This window comes from Nicotiana sylvestris, chromosome 12, assembly GCF_000393655.2.
Source record: "Nicotiana sylvestris chromosome 12, ASM39365v2, whole genome shotgun sequence".
NCBI lineage: Eukaryota > Viridiplantae > Streptophyta > Magnoliopsida > Solanales > Solanaceae > Nicotiana > Nicotiana sylvestris.
In genome coordinates, this window is record NC_091068.1 from 13,377,258 (window position 1) to 13,398,758 (window position 21,501).

The following is a 21,501-nucleotide window of genomic DNA, read 5'->3' on the forward strand; positions in this document are numbered from 1 at the left end:
AAGTAAAGAATTCAATCCTGTACATAGATTATACATTGATTATACGGCTATTTGAGTTAATTCTTCTTAAATATTTTATTTTATCCTTAATAAGATGTTTTTATAGCCACACAAATATTATGACATATTTAGACCACAAATTTACAAAATTTAATAGTCACGCAAATATTATGACAAGTTTAAAACTATAAATTTCAAGTCTTCTTTTATAGTTTAAACTTCGTGTCGAATCAAACTATATCACATAAATTGAAATAGAGGAAGTATATTATTGCCTAAACCTATTACCGAACAACCCAAAATTAGTACTATTTCGATTTAAGTAGCAATAAAATTTCTCATCCTGGAGATGTAACGATCTAATCTCTCAGTCCTACCATTTACATCTTAGGGGAAAAGTCTTAATTAAATATTTGCACAAATTAATTTTAACATCTTATATTGTCTTAGGTGTGAATATGGGTAAAAATCAGTTACAATTTTGACTAAGTCTTTCGCTAGCTAATTAGGTCACTACTGAGATTTTAAAGAATTTGACTTAAAAAGGTTTCCTAGGGTCATATATCTCAAGCTACCTAGCAGTACTTTTAATAACAATAACTACTGCTCCCTCCCTCTCTTCACACACTTTCCGTTTTAGTCTGTTAGAAAAGAATGATGAATTCTTATCTTTAAAAAAAAAAAGCTTTCCCTTTTACCTTGATGATATAATTTTATAGCCCACGGAAATGTCTATGACATGTATCAAACTACAATTATACATAGGTAAGACCTCTATATATTTGTTTTTGTAAACAGTTAATCTAAATAGTCGATCATTAAACCGCTTAAAGTAAATATATATATATCGATTAGAAAAATAAACAGTCCCGCTGCTATTGTGTAAAAATCCCTTATAATTGCATCTACCCTCATGGGCCTAAACACATTATTGAAGAACAAGCCCCCACACACAAGTGAAATGGAGATTTCAGAAGCCCATGGGACATTGCCCCAATGACAATGGAGATCCATTCAAAAAAAAAAGACTTTAAAGTTTGTGGTCTAAAACATATCATAACAGGTATGTGATTGTAAAATTATATTATCAAAGATAAAATAAGAATTTTTTATTTTTTTTTCAAATATAAAAATATACTCGTATCACTTTTTGAGATAGACTAAAAAAGAAAGTGTGGTACATAAGATGAGACATGCACGGTAGAAAAAGTGCATAAAATCATTGCAAATACAATAATGAGCTTGAACCTTGGATTTTACATTAAGGGGTTGTTTGGTAGGACATATTAAGAAATATAGTATATTAATTAGCTTTGGTATTATTAATCCTTTATTTGGTAGTATTTTTCAACCTATCTATAATTAGTACTTGTATTGCTATAAATAGCCAGGAGCGAAGCTACTTTGGTTGAAGGGTGGTCAACTGACCACCTTTAGTCGAAAAATTATACTACATATAAGGTAAAATATTACTTGTTATTGATTAAAAACAGACTTTGAACACCCTTGCATAGCCCACTGACAAAGGGTGTTCAAACACCCTTATTGAATTTCATAGTTTCGCCACGGTACATAGCAAACCATGATATTAGTAATAACATAGTTTTTAATACATGGATAAACATGTATAAAGGCGGAACTGCCTTTTCAAAATCTTTAATACGTCAGAACAAACAATCGATAAAAAATAATACCAGCATAACTAATCAAAATATTACTAATTTCAACATTATCAGTATACCCTATTCAGTAATATTCTTATACATCCTAACAATGTATGGACATGTACTTCCAAAAGATATAAATAACTTTTTTTCCTCCTTCTACAAAGTTTCCCTAAGTACAATTCATCCTCAATCCCTCAGCAACAATATCCTATTAATTCATCTTCACAGTCTAAAGAACTTAAAGCACATTTTGTGCAGTGAAATAAGAAATGGCCTGAACAGTGACCATTGGATTTACACCAAGTGCAGTTGGAAAAACACTTTGTGTCACCCTTAAACAAATCCTCTACTTCCCATGTCTCTCCTTTTGGATTAACAACTGATATTTTTGATCCACTCCCATTCTATAACTTCCAATTTGATGTGCTGAACATATTGACACTGACCTCTTTGTTTTTTTTTTAAAGATTAAGAGGTCTGAATTTGAATACACATCTGAATATCAAGATATGTATTTAAGACATCTGAATATATTAAGATGTATATTAAGATCTGAATACTAAATAATTAAGACTGTTTAATTTTTAACATATGAATGTATAAAATTTATCTTTATTTGAAAATTAATAAACATAAAATTCAAATGTAATACTAACTATTCTAATATTCTATCAATAAAATATATAGTTTTTTAAAATATGATAGTTGGTGGTGGTGATGGCTAACGGGTGAATGCCGACTAGAGGCGGTGGTTGGTGGTAGTTTTGGTTGATGATGGCGTTCATGCTAGTAGCTAGTAGTGATTGGTAGTGGTGTTGATTATGATTGATGATGGTGGTGGTGGATGGTGATAGTTAATAATAGCGGGTGGTGGTAGTAGTTGTGACTGAGGAAGGTAGTGGGTGGGTGGTGATAAATTATAATGATGGGCAGTGTCGGTTGTGGTTGTTAATGGTGATGGGGTGGTAAGCTGTGGTAGTTGAGGTGGATGAGTGTTGATTGTGGGTGAAAATGATGGTGGTCGAAGTGGTGGGGATAGTGGGTGGTGATGGTCGATAATAGTGACGGTTATAATTGAGGATGATGGTGGCGTGGTGGTGGTGGTAGTGGCATAGTGGTAGTTGATAATGGTAATTGGTAGGCGGTGGCGACAGTTAATAATGAATATGTGATAGCATCTTAATGAAATTAAGTCTCTGTTATAGATTTTAATTATACAGACCTATTCAGATCCATTAAGTGGTTGTGAAGTAAAAAAAACACACTTAATGATTAAGATCTGAATAATTAAGGTTCAGATTTTAAAAACAAATACACTTAATATCTGAGATCTGAATGATTAAGACTCAGACCTCCCTTAAGTGCAAACAATGAGGCCTGAAAGACTATTAAATTCTCTTGAACTTTCTTCTTTTACAGAATTTTCAAATTCCTCAAAACTTGCTTCTTTTACCTTTAAAATTCTTCCTGTTCCATGGTGAGTTCCAATCTCTTTTGCGCCAGTTGCTGCTAAGATTCTTAACAACTTCTCTAAGCCTACATATTAGAAAAGAACAATATAATAAATAATACGAAAAAGGGCCAAAACTGTTCCTAATCTATTCGCTTAAGTTTAAAAATACCCTTTGTTCACCTATTTTGTAAAAACTGTCCTCACCGTTAAAAATCTGGCCCATTCATGCCCCTAACGTCAACTTTTCGTCTCACTCATGCCCTAAAAACTAACAGCCCTATTTTGATTAAGAAAAAAAATTATTATTTATTATGTGTTAATTTCCTATTGGCTTAAATTAAAACCTCACCCCATATCCACTTATTAGCCTACTCCGTCTTACATTTTCACCTTTCAACACCCACGGATCTCCCTCTCCATCTCAGATTTTTCGGCCTTAATTTAATTTTTAAATTAACATTTTTTATTAAATCAATTTTTTGAGTGAAATCAGGTACTCTTTGAAATTGTGCTTCATTGTAAGATTTTATGGTTTAATAAGTTATTTTTCTGCCAACATTATATTTGTTGTGCCATCATGTAGCTTTTAAGAGTTAATTGAAATCATATGACCAATACTTTACGTCATACAACTTTTACCTGAATATATGAACACTAACAGAGTATCAATAGTAATGATCATTGAGCATTTGCAATATTTTTTGTTGTATATTTCCTGACAACTCCGCATCCAATTTTGATTATACCAATGATTTATTTGGTCTCTGCTGTCACACCCCCCTTTTTAAACAAACCTCTACTTCACTAAACCCTCTTAAATAGATAAAAAGATTTAGTAAAGCTTGAAAAGAGTTTTCCAATTAGAACGTGACAAAAATTGTGTTCAAAAGGAAATAACTCAGAGTCGCCACCTGACATTGGTTTCGGTGTGCCAGGTCACCGTTTTTAAAAAAAATGATTTTTCCTTTTAAAACCTTTCAGACTCTAAAACCAAGTCCGCACCAGAGATTCGGGTAAGGGGGTTCATTTGACTCGGGGAGAAGGTGTTAGGTACTCCCCAAGTCCCGTGAAGGTCACGATTGCGTACTCGATCTAGGTGGCTTTTAAACATTCAAATTGAGGTAAAACACACAGAAATGAAATAAACACACAAGAGGCTCGAGGTCGTCCCCAACTAATAAAAGAAAAAATAAAAATAAAAAGTAAAAATAAAAATAAAAATAAAAACAAAATACTACGCATTCTACTTTAGGCCTCCAAATACAAGTACTTCGGGGCATACCCCGAAAAATATATACAAATCACACGGGGCATTCCCCAGATAATGAACTAAAGAAACGACCTCTTGCCTCGAAAATCAAAATAAAGAAAACTTGAGATTTGCCTACCCAAGTGTGGTCGACCTAAACATGCTCTTACGAGTCGAAACAATAAAATAATGTGAAAGAAAACTAAGTTAAACTAAATTAATAGCCTGCTGAATTTTCTGTTTTAAATTCTTTAATTTCTCCTACCTCCCGCGACCCATAAGATAGTGATCTAAAATACTTGATTCAAATTATCTACACACGAGGATAGCACTCAACATAGTAGACACATGAAAGAAAACATAGCAACTCAATGAACCAGACAAGAATAATAAAATAAAATGTATCAAGCAACAGATCAAAGCATGACAAGAGCAAATCTAACTTTAGCTGCCTAATCCCTATTCAGACGTGCCTCTCGTTTTCCGACTCTACCTCACCCCAAATCTCACCTGCAGGGATCTTATGTGAAAATCACTAAATCAGATATCCTCCTCTTCCTCCATTCTATCCACAAAATCAATTCCCTCGTATTTTTATCATGAAGACTCCATTAACACCATGTATCCTTATGTTAGACAAACGGAAGCATGAAATTATTTCAAACTTTTAAAGCATTGATTTCATTTTGAACTTTCAGCATTCATTTGATTTCCACACTTTTGAAAAATCAAAATTTCAAGAATGACAACTTGGGCATGTTTGAAAAGCAACAAAAGAAAATTCAGCAGAACATTTCATGTTTAAATTTGCTTAATGTGATAAATAGAAATCGAAGATAAGATAAGTCACATTCAATCTAGCATATCAATTTGATTTTCCCTCAAACTAACTGGAACCTCGCTTGTGCACCAGATTCAAACACAATCACAACACCAAAATCTCTCAAACAAGATTTAAACTAGCCAACATGCACGGTCACCTGGTTAACTAACAGAAAGAGAGACTCCAAACTCGTGACAGAATGTGATATAGACCAACTTATCACACAAACAAGTGGAAAACAACAATTTCGACACATGACCAACTTAATAATTAAAGCTTTAAACCTCACTAACCAAATGCATGTTCTACTGCTATCCATAATACTTAATGGATTCTTCAGCGATTATCAGGTGGCAAATGGAATTATGTCCTCAATAGGAGCTCAATTACACACAAAATCTTTTTCATTTCCTCTTATGCTACAATAAACAATACAGTTCTCAAACAGATCACTTCCTAACAATCAGGAATGCAAGGAGAGCAAGGACCAGATTCAACAAAGCAATCAAAAGCGGTCGGGAAGCTAATTCAAATAAACGTACCAATCTTTACGCTTAGATATACGCATAAGGAGTCATTGGGGATTACTCAACCTTATCGACACTTTGTGTTAAGGGTAGAAAATATTGAAGGATAATTTAATTTGTTTCGAGTTTACACATAATCTCACAAACAGGAACATCAGTGGCAATGACAAACAGTGACGTGATGGCCTCACACTTTATTAACAATTACAAACCAATTAGAGTTTTCGACAGGTTTCACTTTAAGCAAACAAGATAGACTTCAACATGCCTCAAGCTAATCAAATAATGAACAGAGGACTCCAGCATTCTTCTCATGAGAGCCTATTCAAACAGAAACTAATACCAACTCAACTGAAATGTTTCATGCTCTCATTGTCATGTTCAAAATCAAGCAAACCCTATGATTAAACCTCTAAGTTTCAACAGGTAAGAACAGTTTTACGCCCACCGACACTAACAGGAAAACATTGCAAACATCAAGGGGACTAGTCGAACTAAAACTAACAACAATACGACATTTCAATAATCCATACAACTACCAGCCAATTCCAACTTCAGTCGAGCATATTGGAATCAGTCAGATCTGAGATTATACGACATCTGAACACACAAACAAAACAGACCAGATGCACATACCAAAGAAAATCCATCCAAATTCTTCATCAATCAGAATCCAACAATTTGTTTCGATTAACACTTAAACTTAAACCATTTTTTAAGATTCAAACCAATTCTAATGGCTTATTCTAGGCTCTCGTCATATTCGATCGCATCTTTACGCAGAGATATAGAAAAGAGGGAGGTATGAACCTGATAGACGAGAATTTTGATTAATTCTGCTTTCAATCGAAGACAAGTGAATCTGGAAATGAAAATCCAAAGAGGACAGCAGCTACAATGCGACAGGATACAAAAACCAACGAACTCAAACTCGAACGACGAACTCGATCTCGGCTCAATCAATCTCCATGTTAAAACAAAATTTAAGAAAAAAAGAAACTAAAATATTTTTTGGGATATTTTCTGATTTTTCGAAATGGAAATAAGTTCTGACAAAAATCTAAACTCACTATTTTTATTTTTTGTATTTTTTTCGAAATTAAATTATGTCTAAAAATCTGAGAATGAAGATGAAAACAGAAGAAGATTTTTTTTTTGTAAACCTTCGCTTCTTTCTCCAACTTCCTCCTCCAAATTTTTGTCCGATTTCTCTCTTATATAGTTCGAGATCGAACAAATGGAGGGTCTAGATTGACAGTGATTCAATCTACGACCTCCATTTATTCGATTCCAACTTAGAGAGCAAGAAAACGCGTCAATAATGATGAGATTCGTTAGGATTTTGCTACGTGGAAGATGAAACGAAGGGAAGGAGGGACCATAGGGGACCAGTGCTTACGTGGAGTACCGGATTATGGGTGATTTCCGGCGGGTTTGGGGTGGCTGGGCTCGGCAGAAGTGAGATGAGAGAGGGGTGGATGCGGCTGATCTATGATGGGTTTTTAGGTTTAGGGTTTCTTAATATTAGATTTATATATTAAGTAGGGAAGAAATAAGGGTTGTTGGATTAGATAGAATGAATGACTAGGATTTAAAAAAGAAATGAGGCGGTTCAGTAGGTTAAGCGGACGGGTCAGCTGGGTTGGGCTACTTGGGCGGATTTGGGGGTAATTTTGGGGCAATTGGGCTCAAATTTAGTGGGTTCTAACTCTTTTAAGTCTAATAATTAGAAACTTGAACTTTTCTTTTAAAAAATAATTTAAAATTAATTCTAATTAATTAAAGTAAAATATATAATACTACGAAACAATATATTTTTTTATATGAATTATTATATTCGAAATAAGAGTGAAAATCATGGTAAAAACAAAATATATGGCTAAAAAAACTTAATAGCCTAAACTAAATAGAAATAAGGTAAAACATGAAACTATATATATATTTATTATTATTTTTTGTATTTTTCAAGGATTATACTAAAAATAAAAATATAAAAACCATGGCAAACTTAACATAATACTACTATAAAAATACTAATGAACTTAAAAAAAATTTTAAAAAAAAAAACAAAAACAAGCATATCTAATAAGATAAATTGAAATTTTCTTCTTCTTTTTTTTTTTCTTTTTTTAATTTGATTTGAAATTAAAAATAAAATAGGCTAAAATTACATAATAACTCAAGTAGATATTTTAAAACATAAAGATACTAAAACTAACTTTAAAACTATGCGAGTCAAAAATTACATGTCTACAGCTACCCCTCTTTGACGGGAAACACCAAGTGTTTTCGGACAAAGAACGATAAGACATGTTTTTTTGACTCGAACCTTATTTAGAGAGACAAAAACTAAAGAAAAGAGAATGTGACCGAGCCCTGGTGTCTGAGCTGCCTACATATCATCGGCTATAAAGGAATCAGGTCACGTGTAGTTTAGAGTGAGAAGAGCGATAGAGTATACCGAGGTGGAGAGCCAAGTGAAGTGCCATCGAGGTTCCGGTCCGCGGTTCCTGCCATTACATCAAAAATAAAAGGGAAAAATTACGGCAAAAGTAAAAAAAGAATAAAAAATCCTATCTACTTCTTGTCTTGAATCGTCCGTGAATCTCTACTTGATCTTCAATTTGCAATTGAGAAAGGGACCCTGTTCTTCAGGCGGGCTCCTGATGCTTCTTGAATTTGCGAATTGAAGATAACTCTGAAATGAATTCCCTCGTTCTCTAGGTGGGCGCCTACCAATAACTTGACTTTGGTATAAAATGAGTTCCCTCGTTCTCCAGGTGGGTGCCTGATTTCCAAAACTTGAATTGTATTCCCTCGTTATCCAGGTGGGCGCCTGATTGCCAACAACTTGAATCCAGGTGGGCGCCTGATTGCCAACAACTTGAATTGTATTCCCTTGTTATCCAGGTGGGCGCCTGATTACCAAAACTTGAATTGTATTCCCTCATTATCCAGGTGGGCGCCTGATTACTAAAACTTGAATTGTATTCCCTCGTTATCCAGGTGGGCGCCTGATTACCAAAACCTTGAAACTGTATTCCCTCGTTATCCATGTGGGCGCCTGATTGCTACAAAACAGTCAAAACAAAAGAAATTTTTCTGCCCCAGTTTGGAGATCTGGGCATATTTGTGAATGTTAATCGGATCATGTTACCTACAGAGCTCTAAGAATTTAAAAGCTAAATCCCATTATCTAGGAGGGCCCTGAAAACTTCGAATTAAATCTCGTCTTAAGAGTGATAACTTTAAAGCTAAATTATATTTTCTAAAGGGAGAACTTACGCTAAAACTTAAAATTAAATCCCATTATCCAGGAGGGTCCTGAGAATTTAAAAACTAAATCCCATTATCCAGGAGGGTCCTTTAAAAACTAAATCCCATTATCCAGGAGGGTCCTGAAAATTTTAAATTAAATCCCATTATCCAGGAGGGTCCTAAAAATTTAAAAACTAAATCCTATTATCCAGGAGGGTCCTGAAAAATTTAAATTAAATCCCATTATCTAGGAGGGTCCTGCGAATTTCAAAACTAAATCCCATTATTCAGGAGGGTCCTAAAAATATTTTTTTAAAATTAAATCCTATATTCCAAGAGGGTCCTGAAAATTCAAAAACTAAATCCTATTATCCAGGAGGGTCCTAAAAGCTTTTAAAGTTGAATCCCATTATACAGGAGAGTCCTGAAAATTTAAAAACTAAATCCTATTATCCAGGAAGGTCCTAAAAATTTAAAAACTAAATCCCATTATACATGAGGGTCCAGAAAAGCTGAGAATGAACTTACCTGAGCCATGCTCTCGTCTTGGAGGATTCTAAACAGAATTTCTTGCCCCTGAACCATGCCTTTTTTCATGGGAGGTCCCTGTGGATTAAGCAATTTTCTTGCCCCTATTTCAGACAAATGTAATCTTGTTAGTTTGAAAACGTGGTGGTTAGTTTGTGGCATCATTGCTGAGTGTCTACTTCCGCCATTGCCAAGCTTCATTCTGATTAGTTGCTTCGGGCTAGCAAGAAGTTGTTTGACCTTTTGATTGGAACTGGACCACAAAACCTCTGCATGACCTGAATCTCTCACACTCACTTGTTGCATTGTGTTTTCATTTTGAAAGTTGTTGAATCCTTGTATTTTCTCAAAATTCAAGATTCACTTGATTGCCTGAACCTCAGTTATCACCATACTGCTTATTCTAAATCAAGTCAATTGTGATGTGCCTGGCCGGACTCCGCTTTGTGCAATTTAGAAGCTGGTAGTAGGCTTTGAAATCCTTTCCTGCTTGTTCAACAAGGGCTGACTCAAAAGAGACCCATAAAGATAGACTCAAAGAACAAAGTGAAATAAATTTTGACAAAAGGAACAAAGGAAAATTTTGAGCACAGATGACTATATGAAGAAGAATGAGAAAAGAAGACTTATCTGAGGGAAGCAGCTAGCTCCAATGATCATGACATGCATTTTGGATTGATCAGCCTAATCCGTCCAACCAATCATATTTTCAGTTCATGTCCTGTCTGCATACTTCAAAATCGGGCTTTCACATATCCAAATTCTCTGTAAAGTCATGAGCCTCATTCGACTTGTAGTGCCCCAAAGGATTTTCACCAACAAGCCTCTCTCATTTGTTCATCTCTCAACTCACCATCGCCTTATGGTGCCCGCGAGGGTTTTCACCAGTAATACTCTCTCATTTTAAATTTTCTCTCAGCTCACCATCGCCTTACGGTGCCCATGAGAGTTTTCACCAATAAGACTCTTTCATTTATTCAATTTTCCTTTGTGCCCATGATCAAAGTGTTACCCATGATGTAAATCATACATATGTCTTGCTTGACCTGGCATCCTCGAAGATTGATCAGAAGGTCTTTCTTTGGACCCTAATGTAGGCTTTTGGACAGGGTTAGAAAAAAAGGATGGAATGAAGGCTCAAACTAATTTAAGATGAAAGGGGTTAAAATTACAACTTTTGGAATTAGATCTTTTCAAAACCCAAACTTCTGCCCCAGTTTCTTTGGGTCTGGGGAATTTTTATTTTTATTTTGATGGGACCGAACCGTGAGACTGCCTACGTATCCTTAAAAGGAATCAGGTCGAACGTAGTTCCAAAGGAAGTTGTTTGTTTTTGTTGCTTTTCTTTTTTTTTTTTTTTTTTTTCTTTTTTCAGGCGCTGCATGGGAGGAAACCCACGAATGTGTTATTAGCATTATTGTGTAACTTTCTATATAAAAAAATAGCGTCAGCACCGCGACCGCGGCGTGACCACGACAAGACCGCGGTGAAGGCCAGGTATTCTGCCTCGAACTTGCTAGACTCATCGCGACCGCGATGTGATCGCGGTATGATTGCGGTGAGACGTGAACTTTTTGCCTCTGATTTTTTAAAACCCGCCTCGACCGTGGTAGGACTGCGGTCGACCACGGTGGGCACCAGGTATTTTTATTTTTTAATTTTTTTTTCCGTTCTTCCTTATTTTTATTCTTCTTTTATTTTCTAACACCTAATTCCATAACCCAAAAAGACACGACCCCCCTCTAATTCTCAATTCCTCTCTCTCTCTAAACCCTAACCCCCTCCCTCCAAAAGAAAATCCCAAATCCCTCTCTTCTTCTTCTTCACTCATCCCACTTTCCCCATCTTCATTCCTCTTACTCCTTCACCCTTCCGGGTATGTAATACTCATCTCTCCCTTCGTTTTTCTTTTTGTATTTTGTTGCAGTATATGCTAGCCTAGTGTTTGTAATGTTGTAGTAATGTTTAGTCGATTTTGTTAGTTTTTCTTGTGAATTTCGTTTTTGAGAATGGTTGGTGAAGGGGCTGTGTGTTTAATGTGGTGGAAATGTGTTTGTGGTGGGTGTTGAATGAACTGTTGTGGGGTGTGATGGTGTAGTAGAATTTATTATTTGGGGAAGTTTTGATATATTCACATGGGCTATGTATATGAAGAAATTTGTCTTGCCCATAAGGTGTTTGGGAAATTGCCCAAATGGAGTCATAAGGGGCTAATGTGACATGGTTGTGGTGAAGTCTGAGTAACCACTAATAGTCACACATTTCACACACTCACTAATTAGGCGTTTCTCTATTTAGCAGGTACAATGAGTTCATCCAGGCAGAGACACAACAACGAGTCCTCCGCTAGTGGACCGGGAAGCTCCTTGAGAGCTAGGAGTCAGGCTAGTGCACCACAGTTTGACAACACTAGGTTTGTCTCCCAACCGACGGAAGACAAATACAATGCAAAGACAGCAAAGAAATTGCTACATGAGGTGCATATTGACAGACATGCCTTAGAGGTGGAATGCCCAAACATCTTTAATGAATTGAGAAGGTGTCAGCTGGACATCTTCTTGAGGTACCGGAGGTGGCCAATGTTCAGATGGTCAGGGATTTCTATACGAACTGCCCGGAACATGAGGATAGGGTTGTTACTTTGCGCAATACTCTGGTTAATGCATCCATCGAGGCCATCCGCATGGTTTATCGGTTGCCAGTGTTTCGGGGAGAAGATGATGATTATCGTACTTTTAGTTGAACAAGTGCCTTGTGGGGAACTCTTCTTGAAACTATCTGTTTGCCAAACAGAGAACACATATGGATAAAGCCCAGGATCACACTTAACTCACAATCTCTCAATTGTGAGGCTAAGTGTTGGCTAACTATTATCAACAGTCGGTTGCTGCCTTCCAGCAACACGACTGATGTCAATCTACCACGGGCGTCAGTAATCTACTGTTTCATGGCTCACAGGGATTTTGATGTGGCCCGTCTCCTCCATGACGAGATGCTCATTAGATCACCTGAGTTGCTCAAAGGCTTCTACTTCCCTTCTCTAGTCACCAGGTTGTGCCGCCTTGCTAGAGTCCCTGAAGACCTTAGAATTAATGGGAAACCACTAAAAGCTCCGTTCTTGGCAAGAAAAATCAGAATTGGGATGGAGCCGTGGTGAATGTTGATGAATCAGATGATGAATTTGATGATGATGATGATGCTGAGGCATCTGAAGTCCCATCACCTCTGAGAGTTAAGGAGGCATGCCCATCACAGCCATGCTGGAGCACCCACATGACAGATTTGGAGCAGGAGATGGCTGGGTTGCATACCTCAGTCACTGATTTGGGTGCTTATGTAGATGAGGTGGCTGACTGGTAGGTGAAGTCGGAGAAGAAATTCTTAGGCTGGCTGAGAGCTTTGGGTAGTGCTTGCAATGTGAACCCAGACACCATATCCGATCAGGAGTGATCCTCCAGGGAAGTTCCTTTACCTCACTGTTTTATAAATTTTTAAGCCATGAGGACATGTCTACGTTTTAAGTGTGGGGTGGGGGATACTTCACTGTATGTATGTATTTGTAACAATTGACTGTTTGATTTTGTTTTGTTTTGCTTTGAGTGTTTTGATGTTTTGAGTAATTGTTCATTAGGTAAGTTAAAATAGGTAAGTGACTTGTCCCGATGACAGATCTCTTTCGACGGGGTTCTTGAGGGACTAAGTCGAGAAATAAAAAGGGAATATAGAGACTCTTCCTGATGAATGATCCTTGAGACAATTTTCTTGAGGGAAGTTAGTCTAGAAAAAATACCAAAAAGATTTTTTATTTTATATTTAGGTAGTGTAGTAACTGTCCCTTGGTTTTTCTTTAGGCCACGGCTCTTTTCCAAGGGTTTAGCTTGAACCGGGTGTAGGTATTTTTTGTTCATTTTGTTTATTTTTAGTTTTTAGATTAGGAATAATGGGATATGAGCTAAAATCGAAGGATAAACCCTTAGCATTGATACACGTGAACACAATAGACACTAGAGTGTAATGCTTAGTCTCAATGGTTGAATCTTGCTAAAGTGCCTTCAAATTGTATGTTTGTTTCTAACTTGAACACTCAAAAGGGAATGTCTTGATAAATCAATCCGGAGTGAGTCATGTGCCATTTTTGTGTGAGTTTTACTGTATCCCATGATTCACATTTGATGGCTAGAACTTGCCCTGTGTGTTTGCAAAGCGAAATAGTAGTTTCATTCAGTTTTAGAAGTGATATAGGCATTTCTTTGTTGAGCTAGACACATAAAGTAAACCCACATGAATGTAATACATCTTAGTCAACCCCGTTGAGCCTATATGCCTGTTTCTTTGATAATCACATTGCGAGCCTTACCCAATTGTTTGAATAGCCTGCTGTTTGAACCCTTTTACCTCCTATAAGCACTTGAATGGTATTGAAATTATGCAAAAAGCACAAGTGTGGGGTGGTGGTTTGGTTTTTGAGTGGAACCATTGAAATAGAGAAAAAGGTGAAGAGTGTTGAAGAGTAAAAGAATGAGAACCACAGAAAAAAATGAGTAAAATGTAGTAATTGATAAGTGGTGGTTTGTTACAACTGCATCTAACGGATGGGGATGTTTTTAAATAAAAGTGGCGGAGTGTTTCGTTGATATAAGTATGGCCTTGAAGGTTAATGTAATTATATTAAAAGTACTTAGGGAGGTTAGTCACTATATCCAAATATATCCTACCCGTCCTTTAGCCTACATTACAACCAAGTGAAGTCCTATTGATCTTAGACTGAGTGGGCTCGATTAGTAGAGTATTACACTACGGGCAAGATTATGATGCACCTTTGTGGCATGTGAATGTTCTTTTTGAGAGTGATCGAATTTTGTCTATCTAAGTTCCTAATTGTTCTAATTATCATCATATGTGGAACTACTCTCTTGTGTGATGTGAGGGCATGTGATTCACAAAGGAAAGGTAAGTTTTGACTCTTGTATATAGTGCTTTGAGTAAGTGTGAATGTTGCATGGTATGAGAGATTTGACTTTTGAGGTAAATGTTGTTCACTACTAGGTGCAACTTTGGAAAAATGTTCAAGGTGTGAGTCGTTAAGGAAAAAGCTTAGGGAAGGAACTTTGATGGAGAGTGGTGGATTGCTCGAGGACTAGCAATGATTTAATTGTGGGGTGTTGATATTAGGCTATATAGATGATATTTACACCTTAATAGTACCATGCGTTATTGTTGTTTTATAGGTAAATTGACAACAAAATGCTCTAAATGGTGTTCTTTTGTTTCGCAGGGAATATTCTAAGTGAGGAAGTACCACATAGTGTTTTGGAGGCAATAATGAGAAGAAAACGCCCACTCGAGAAGTACCCGAGCACAAAGAAGCAAGAAAATGGCCTGAGAAAATTCCACCGCGGCCGTGGTGCAATCGCGGCAGACTAAAGCTCGAGGCAGAATGATTAGCTCCCACCGCGGTCTTGCCACGGTCTTGCCGCGACCGCGGTGCACTGTTCACGCTTCAGAAATTTTTGGACCAAAGTGTAAATTCGGGAAAACTTGTTCCAAACCTTTATAAGCTATAGAAACTTGCCCAAGATTGTTTTAAGCTTGTTTTTAGACTACTTTGGAGGCAAGAACAAGTGTAAGAAGATCAATCAAACATTAGAGTTTTTCTATCTCTTTTATTTTCTTGCAATTACCCATTATGAATAATTTAGTATTTTCTTCTTGTCTTGTCATGAGTAGCTAATTCCTTAGTCTAGTGTTTTGATGGAACCTATTAAAGGATGAAATTCTTGTGATGTTAATATAGTTTGCCAGTCAATCTCTATTTTGTTCAACTGCACGTTTGTTGTAGTTAATTGACAGGATCCTCAATTAGCTATGCCTATTTAGTGTGCATAACTCGAGAGAGAGTGCATATGTAGGTAGTTATTGAACAACACCACTCCCAAAGTATATGAGGGATCAATAACTGCGGGTTTAAAGGCGAAATTAGGGATAACGAAGCCTTGGGTGCAATCTAAAGTGAGCTGTAATAAACAAAGCCAGCTAGCATATCTCGGGAGAGTGCATCTAGTAAATTATCATGATTACTCGGGAGAGATTTACGGTAATAAGAGTGCTCATGATTGATAGAGATGATTTGGTGAATCTATATGAAACATAACAGGAAGGGATTCCATCAATAAGAGAATCATAACCTTAGAACCTTCTCTTAATTGGTTACAGCTTAATCATAGTTAGTTTTCAGTTGCTTATTTACTTTCATTCTCAGTTAGTAGAAACACCATCAATTGTTATTGACAACGTTTGGGAAGTTGATTCTGTAGAATTTAGTAAATCCAACGAAAGTAATTCATAGGTTGATTCTTTGTGGGTTCAACTCTGGGCTGAATACTTAGATTATATTTACAACGTCCGCGTGTCCTTTTAATAAGCATAGTTGGGCGTGATCAGTAGATAAGGAGAAGTTTGATATAACTCTTGAATGGTGGAAAAAGTGTGAGGCCATAGTATTCTCCTGGATTATGAATTAAGTAAGTGCTGAATTTTTAAATAGCATGGTGTATGCCTCAAGTGCTCACAAAGTATGGATGAACCTCAAAGAAAGGTTTGATAAAGTTAATGGCTCTCGTGTGTTGTATCTTCACAAACAGATTTCCACTTTGACTCAAGGGATGTCCTCTGTGTCAACTTACTTCTCTTAGTTGAAGGAACTTTGGGCAGAGTATAATGCTCTTATACCTGCCCTAGGTGTGCCTGTGAGGAATCAAAAAAATATGTTGAGCACTTTCAATACCAAAGGCTATTGCAGTTTCTGATGGGATTGAATGAGTCTTACTCCCATTCTAGCAACCAGATATTGAACATACTACCCATTCCATGATCATTTCTGAGGAGAATAGAAGGTTTATCTATTAGATATCCCAAATTACTAAAGTAACTAAAGGAATTGCCCCGTTAAGTGGCAAAAACATAGGTGTGCCAAACAATGGCACAACTTTATTCAGTAGGAAAGGTCACAATAACTATTCAGGAGGCTCTACATGAGGGAACACTTATGCTAGAGGGAACAACTACTCTGGTGGATAGTCCTATGCTGGAGGAAACAATTATAGATCAAAAAAGAACTTTCTATACTGTGACTACTGCAACTTTAAGGGACACACTATAGAGACCTGCTACAAATAAATGGATATCCCCTTGACTTTAAAGCTAAGAAAAAGTTTGGCTCAGGAAATGCAGTGCATTATGCTTAGGATTCACCAAATGGTGCAGGAAACAATCAAGCTTCAACTGCAGCTAATTTTGCAGGTTCTTCACAAGTACAACATGGTGCTACTACTGGACATGGGACTCAGAATGTGATGCTCAACATTCCCCAGTTCACTCAGGAACAGTATCAACAGATAATTCAACTATTAGGAAAAGGGAGTGAAGGCAACCGTTCAACTATTCCAATGTCAGCATGTATGATATCTTGTGTAGTGAACTCAGAAGTGTTAGCTAAGTGGATAGTAGACTCAGGTGCTTCAAGCCATATGGTGCATAGTCTTAATCTGTTGATTAATCCTAAGTTGCTTGCTAATAATAAAGGTGGTACAGTTCAACTCCTTACAGGAAACATAGTTCACATTAACCATATAGGATCATCCTATATTATTCAGGGTCATAGGATTAGTAATGTCCTATATATACCTGATTTCATATACAATTTACTCTCTGTATTTAAGCTAACAAAGGAGATGAGATAGGAAATGATGTTCTTTCTTGAATTCTGCATTTTTTAGGAACTCTCCAGTGGACAGGTGAAGGGGATTGGTAGAGAAGATGATAGGTTGTATGTGTTATATTCTGGAGATGTCAGTACAACTGGATTTCAAGTTCCTAGTAAAGTTCCTAAACCATTGGTTCCTCAAGCACCACCTACTACAAATATGATAAAAACCTACAGAATAATGGATGTAGCCTTGTGGCATAAGAGATTAGGGCATACACCTGAAAAGACTTTGAGGAACATACTGTATTTCAGGACTATGAATGCAATAATACTACTGAATCTTGTATTGTATGTCCTTTGGCAAAATAGACCATGTTTCCTTTTCTTTTGAGCACTAATAACATTAATGTTTGTTTTTATACATTGTATGATGATGTGTGGGGACCCTATAGAGTTCCTACTTATGATGGCAAGAAGTATTTTCTTACTCTTGTAGATGACTATTCTAGATATTCCTGGATATTTTTGCTGCCTACTAAGGTAGAAGTGATTGTTGCACTTAGATCCTTTCTATTAATGATTCAGAATGCCTATTCAGCCTCTGTGAAGATCTTTAGGTCAGAAAATGAGAGTGAATTTCTTAACTCTCAAGTGGCTGAGCTACTAAAGTCTAAAGGAATTATTCATCAAAGCTCTTGCATATACACTCCACAACAGAATGGAGTTGTATAGAGGAGACACAGGTACATTTTAGAAGTTTCCAGGTCCCTAAGGTTTCAGGTAGTTATTCCTCTTAGATTTTTGGGAGAGTTTGTTACCGTAGATGTGTATATCATAAATAGACTGCCCTCAGATGTAATTCAAGGTAAATCTCCTTTTGAAGTTCTACTAAGTTATGCTCCTTCATTGAAGCATATGATAAGTGTTTGGCTTGCCTTGGCTATGTTACAGATGCGTGGAAGTCTGACAAATTTGCTCCCAGAGCAGTTCCAGTTGTCTTCTTAGGCTATTCTATGACACAAAAAGGCTACAAGATGTGTGATGTTCACTTTAGGATCTTCACTGTCAGTAGAGATGTAGTGTTCAAGGAAGATGTATTTTCTTTCAAGTATGCTCACACCACCTCTTCTATATTTCCTGTGTTGGATCTCACTTCTACTATTCTCTCTTATCCTGAAAACAAGTTATTATCTCAGCACACCTCTCCTACTAATTCATCATCTGGTGATGAGATTCCACTCAACAACACAACAAGTGAGACTACAATACACACATGTGACAGTTCAGCTGTCGGTGATCTTGATATCTCAGTGCCTATACCTGCTGAGCCAAGCTTGCCTTTATCTCCACCACTGCCTACTGCTGAGCCTCCTCTCAGTAGGAAGTCCAACATAGATAAGGGACTATGTCACTCACAACAAAGAGAAGGCCCATTGTTGCTATCCTATCTCCAAATGTGTTTGCTATGGTAATGTTTCTTAATCTTTTGGCAGTGCCTTGGCAGCTTACTCTTTCGTTGTTGAACCACATTTGCTGAAGCTTTCAAAGACCCTAAGTGGATTGCTGCAATGAAGAATGAAATCTTAGCTCTGGAGGAAAACAACACTTGGAGTATAGTAGCTTTACCTCCAGGAAAATGCCCATTGGCTGCAAATGGGTCTTTAAGGTTAGGTACACTTCTTCAGGAGAAGTTGAAAGATATAACTCTAGGCTTGTAGCCTTTAAACAACAAGAAGGTCTGGATTATACTGAAACCTTTCTCTAGTAGCTAAAATGGTGACTGTGAGGTCTGTTTTGGCCATAGTTGCTGCCAAGCATTGGTTCATCTATCAGATAAATGTCCACAATACTTTCTTGCATGTAGAGATACTTGAAGAGGTCTACATGGATGTTCCTTCTGATTTTGCCAGCTAGGGAGGGAAACAAATGGCTTGCAAACTTCATAAGTTTTTGTATGGGCTTAAACAAGCTCTTAGACAATGAAACAAGAGACTTACAGATGCATTGGTTCAGCTTGAATTTACTCAAAGTCATTTTGACTATTCATTATTCACCGAAAGAGTGCAAATAGAACTGGTACTAGTACTAGTCTATGTTGATGATCTTTTGATAACAGGAAGCAGTCCAAGTCTGATCCTACAAATTAGAAATGATCTAAAGCTCAAGTTTAAGATGAAGGACCTAGGTAAACGTAAGTTCTTTCTGGGGATAGAGTTTGTTAGGTCAAAGTAAAGGATTGTGATGAGCCAAAGGAAGTATGCATTGGAGTTAATTGCTGAGCTAGGACTTAGTGGTGCCAAACCTGCTGGTACACCCTTGGAGACCAGCTCTAAGCTCATCTATGTTAAGTTTGATAGTTTCATGAACAAAGATTCCTCTAATGAAGCTGATGCGGAAGGCAAAGAACTAGAGAATGTTGGTCCTTATTAGAGATTGATAGGCATACTCTTGCATCTTATTATAACCAGGATTGACTTTTCATATGTAGTGCATGTACTTATTCAGTTTATGCACAGACATAAGCTATCTCATATGGATGCTGCTCTGAGGGTTGTCAGGCATATCAAAATAGCTCCAGGTCTTGGTCTGTTGATGCCCTCAGAAGGATCTGGGAAACTTAAAGCCTATTGTGACTCAGATTGGGGTGGTTGCTTACAAACACGAAGGTCAGTAACAGGATATATAGTTAAGTTTGGTGATATATTGGTATCTTGGAAGTCTAAGAAATAGGAAACAATTGCTAGAAGCTCAGCTGAAGCAGAATTTAGAAGCATGGCTTCAACAGTTGCAAAATTGACTTGGCTTACAAGATTGTTCTCAGAGTTAAGAGTGAAGTTGTCTCTACCTATAGACCTGCACTGTGATAGCAAAGCTGCAATCCAGATTGCAGCTAACCCCATATTCCATGAAAGAACTAAACATATTGATATTGACTACCACTTTGTGAGGGAAAAAATTGTACAAGGTTTGATCAAGACTCATTATATGCATACCAAAGAACAACAAGCTAATTTGCTGACTAAGAGCCTTGGGAAAGTGCAACATAACTATCTGATGTCCAAGCTGAGGTTGAAGGATCTGTTTCAACTATTAGCTTGAGGGAGGGTGTTGAAATATTTAGTTATAGTATTAGGGTGTACAGCTGGAATGCCAGCTAAGCTAATTTAGTGGAGCATTAGTTAGTTAAGTAGGTGCTTGGTAGTAGCTTATTTTGTATAGAAATATACACTAGAGTACAGTGTAATAACAACTTCTAACAGAAATGAAGAGAGACATTCTTCTTCTCAGTTGTCTGTACGTAACTGCTTCTCCAACTATAGCTCATCAACTCAATCTAGATATAGGATTTCACCACTATAGAAGTTTTAGAAAAAGGTGATTTATTAGCAAATAATAGTGAGTACTAACCATATAATTAGAAAAAATTGAAGCAATTTATAAAAAAGGTTATACGTTAAAGAGACGATCGATCCTACTAGCACAAAATTGAACTGGCTTGATAATAAAGCCTTGTTTGTCACGAGAAAAGAAAAACATAGTAACCTTACATGAAACTTGCTTGTATAGTAATGTAACTTTCAACTTTGTTTTTACTTTGTATAAAGATATGAAAACTGTTCCAATGGACAAAAAGCCGAAGGCAAAACTGAAAAGGTAACACAAATACACGTTTTTATAATCGCTTGGCCGTATTAAAAGTGAAAATGATTCTTTGTATTCAGTTTACTCCATGATTTGTTACTTTGTTCACCTTAATCCACATTTTGGTTTTCATTTTCCTTTTTTTTGATAGAATTCATATAAGCTTATGCTATATCTTCTACAAATTCACTCCGACCTCTTCGTATCCAATTCTCTAAAGAAAAGGATTACTTCCCCCACCTTAACCAAGAAAAGACCTTTAGAAGAAAAATAAGTAATGGTACAAGAGAATTTTAGGAGTCTTTTCGTACTTTAAATTAATATGCAACTGATTATGTTTTACAGTACTAGTCTCTACATTCGTGCGATGCACCAATATCTTATGTCAAATGTTATCAAACACTTTTCAAAAGTAATAAACATTTTAAAATGACATAAATATGCAATTGAAATTGTAAATCGCTTAAAGAATACAACAATACTTAATATTATTTTTTTGATTGAATGATTCACTTTAATTTAGTTAAGCCTTAATGATCCAGGTACATAAAAGTCATATTTTTTTTTAAATTAAGATACATTAATAACGAATAATACAAAGATAAAAAGTTATTAGGTAATAATTCAATTTCAAGATTTAACTCCAACC

The 21,501-nt window shown here is 36.5% G+C and overlaps 1 protein-coding gene and 1 long non-coding RNA gene across 2 annotated transcripts; one reads left to right on the plus strand and one right to left on the minus strand.

Annotated features, from left to right (window-relative positions):
• Positions 1-3,040: 3,040 nt before the first annotated feature.
• LOC104221449 (uncharacterized) lies at positions 3,041-7,183 on the minus strand. The gene is made up of 2 exons (XR_709734.2): positions 6,530-7,183; positions 3,041-3,203 (listed from the first exon to the last, which is right to left on the minus strand). It is a non-coding gene; the product is annotated as an uncharacterized lncRNA (long non-coding RNA).
• Positions 7,184-11,811: 4,628 nt separating this feature from the next.
• Positions 11,812-20,309, plus strand: LOC138882693 (uncharacterized). The gene is made up of 13 exons (XM_070163307.1): positions 11,812-12,068; positions 12,616-12,861; positions 15,719-15,840; positions 16,769-17,214; positions 17,281-17,558; positions 17,663-17,827; positions 17,928-17,953; positions 18,123-18,587; positions 18,750-18,881; positions 19,327-19,395; positions 19,495-19,625; positions 19,716-19,876; positions 19,955-20,309. The coding sequence occupies exons 1-13, from the start codon at positions 11,812-11,814 to the stop codon at positions 20,307-20,309; spliced, it is 2,853 nt and encodes a 950-aa protein (XP_070019408.1).
• The last annotated feature ends 1,192 nt before the right edge of the window (positions 20,310-21,501 follow it).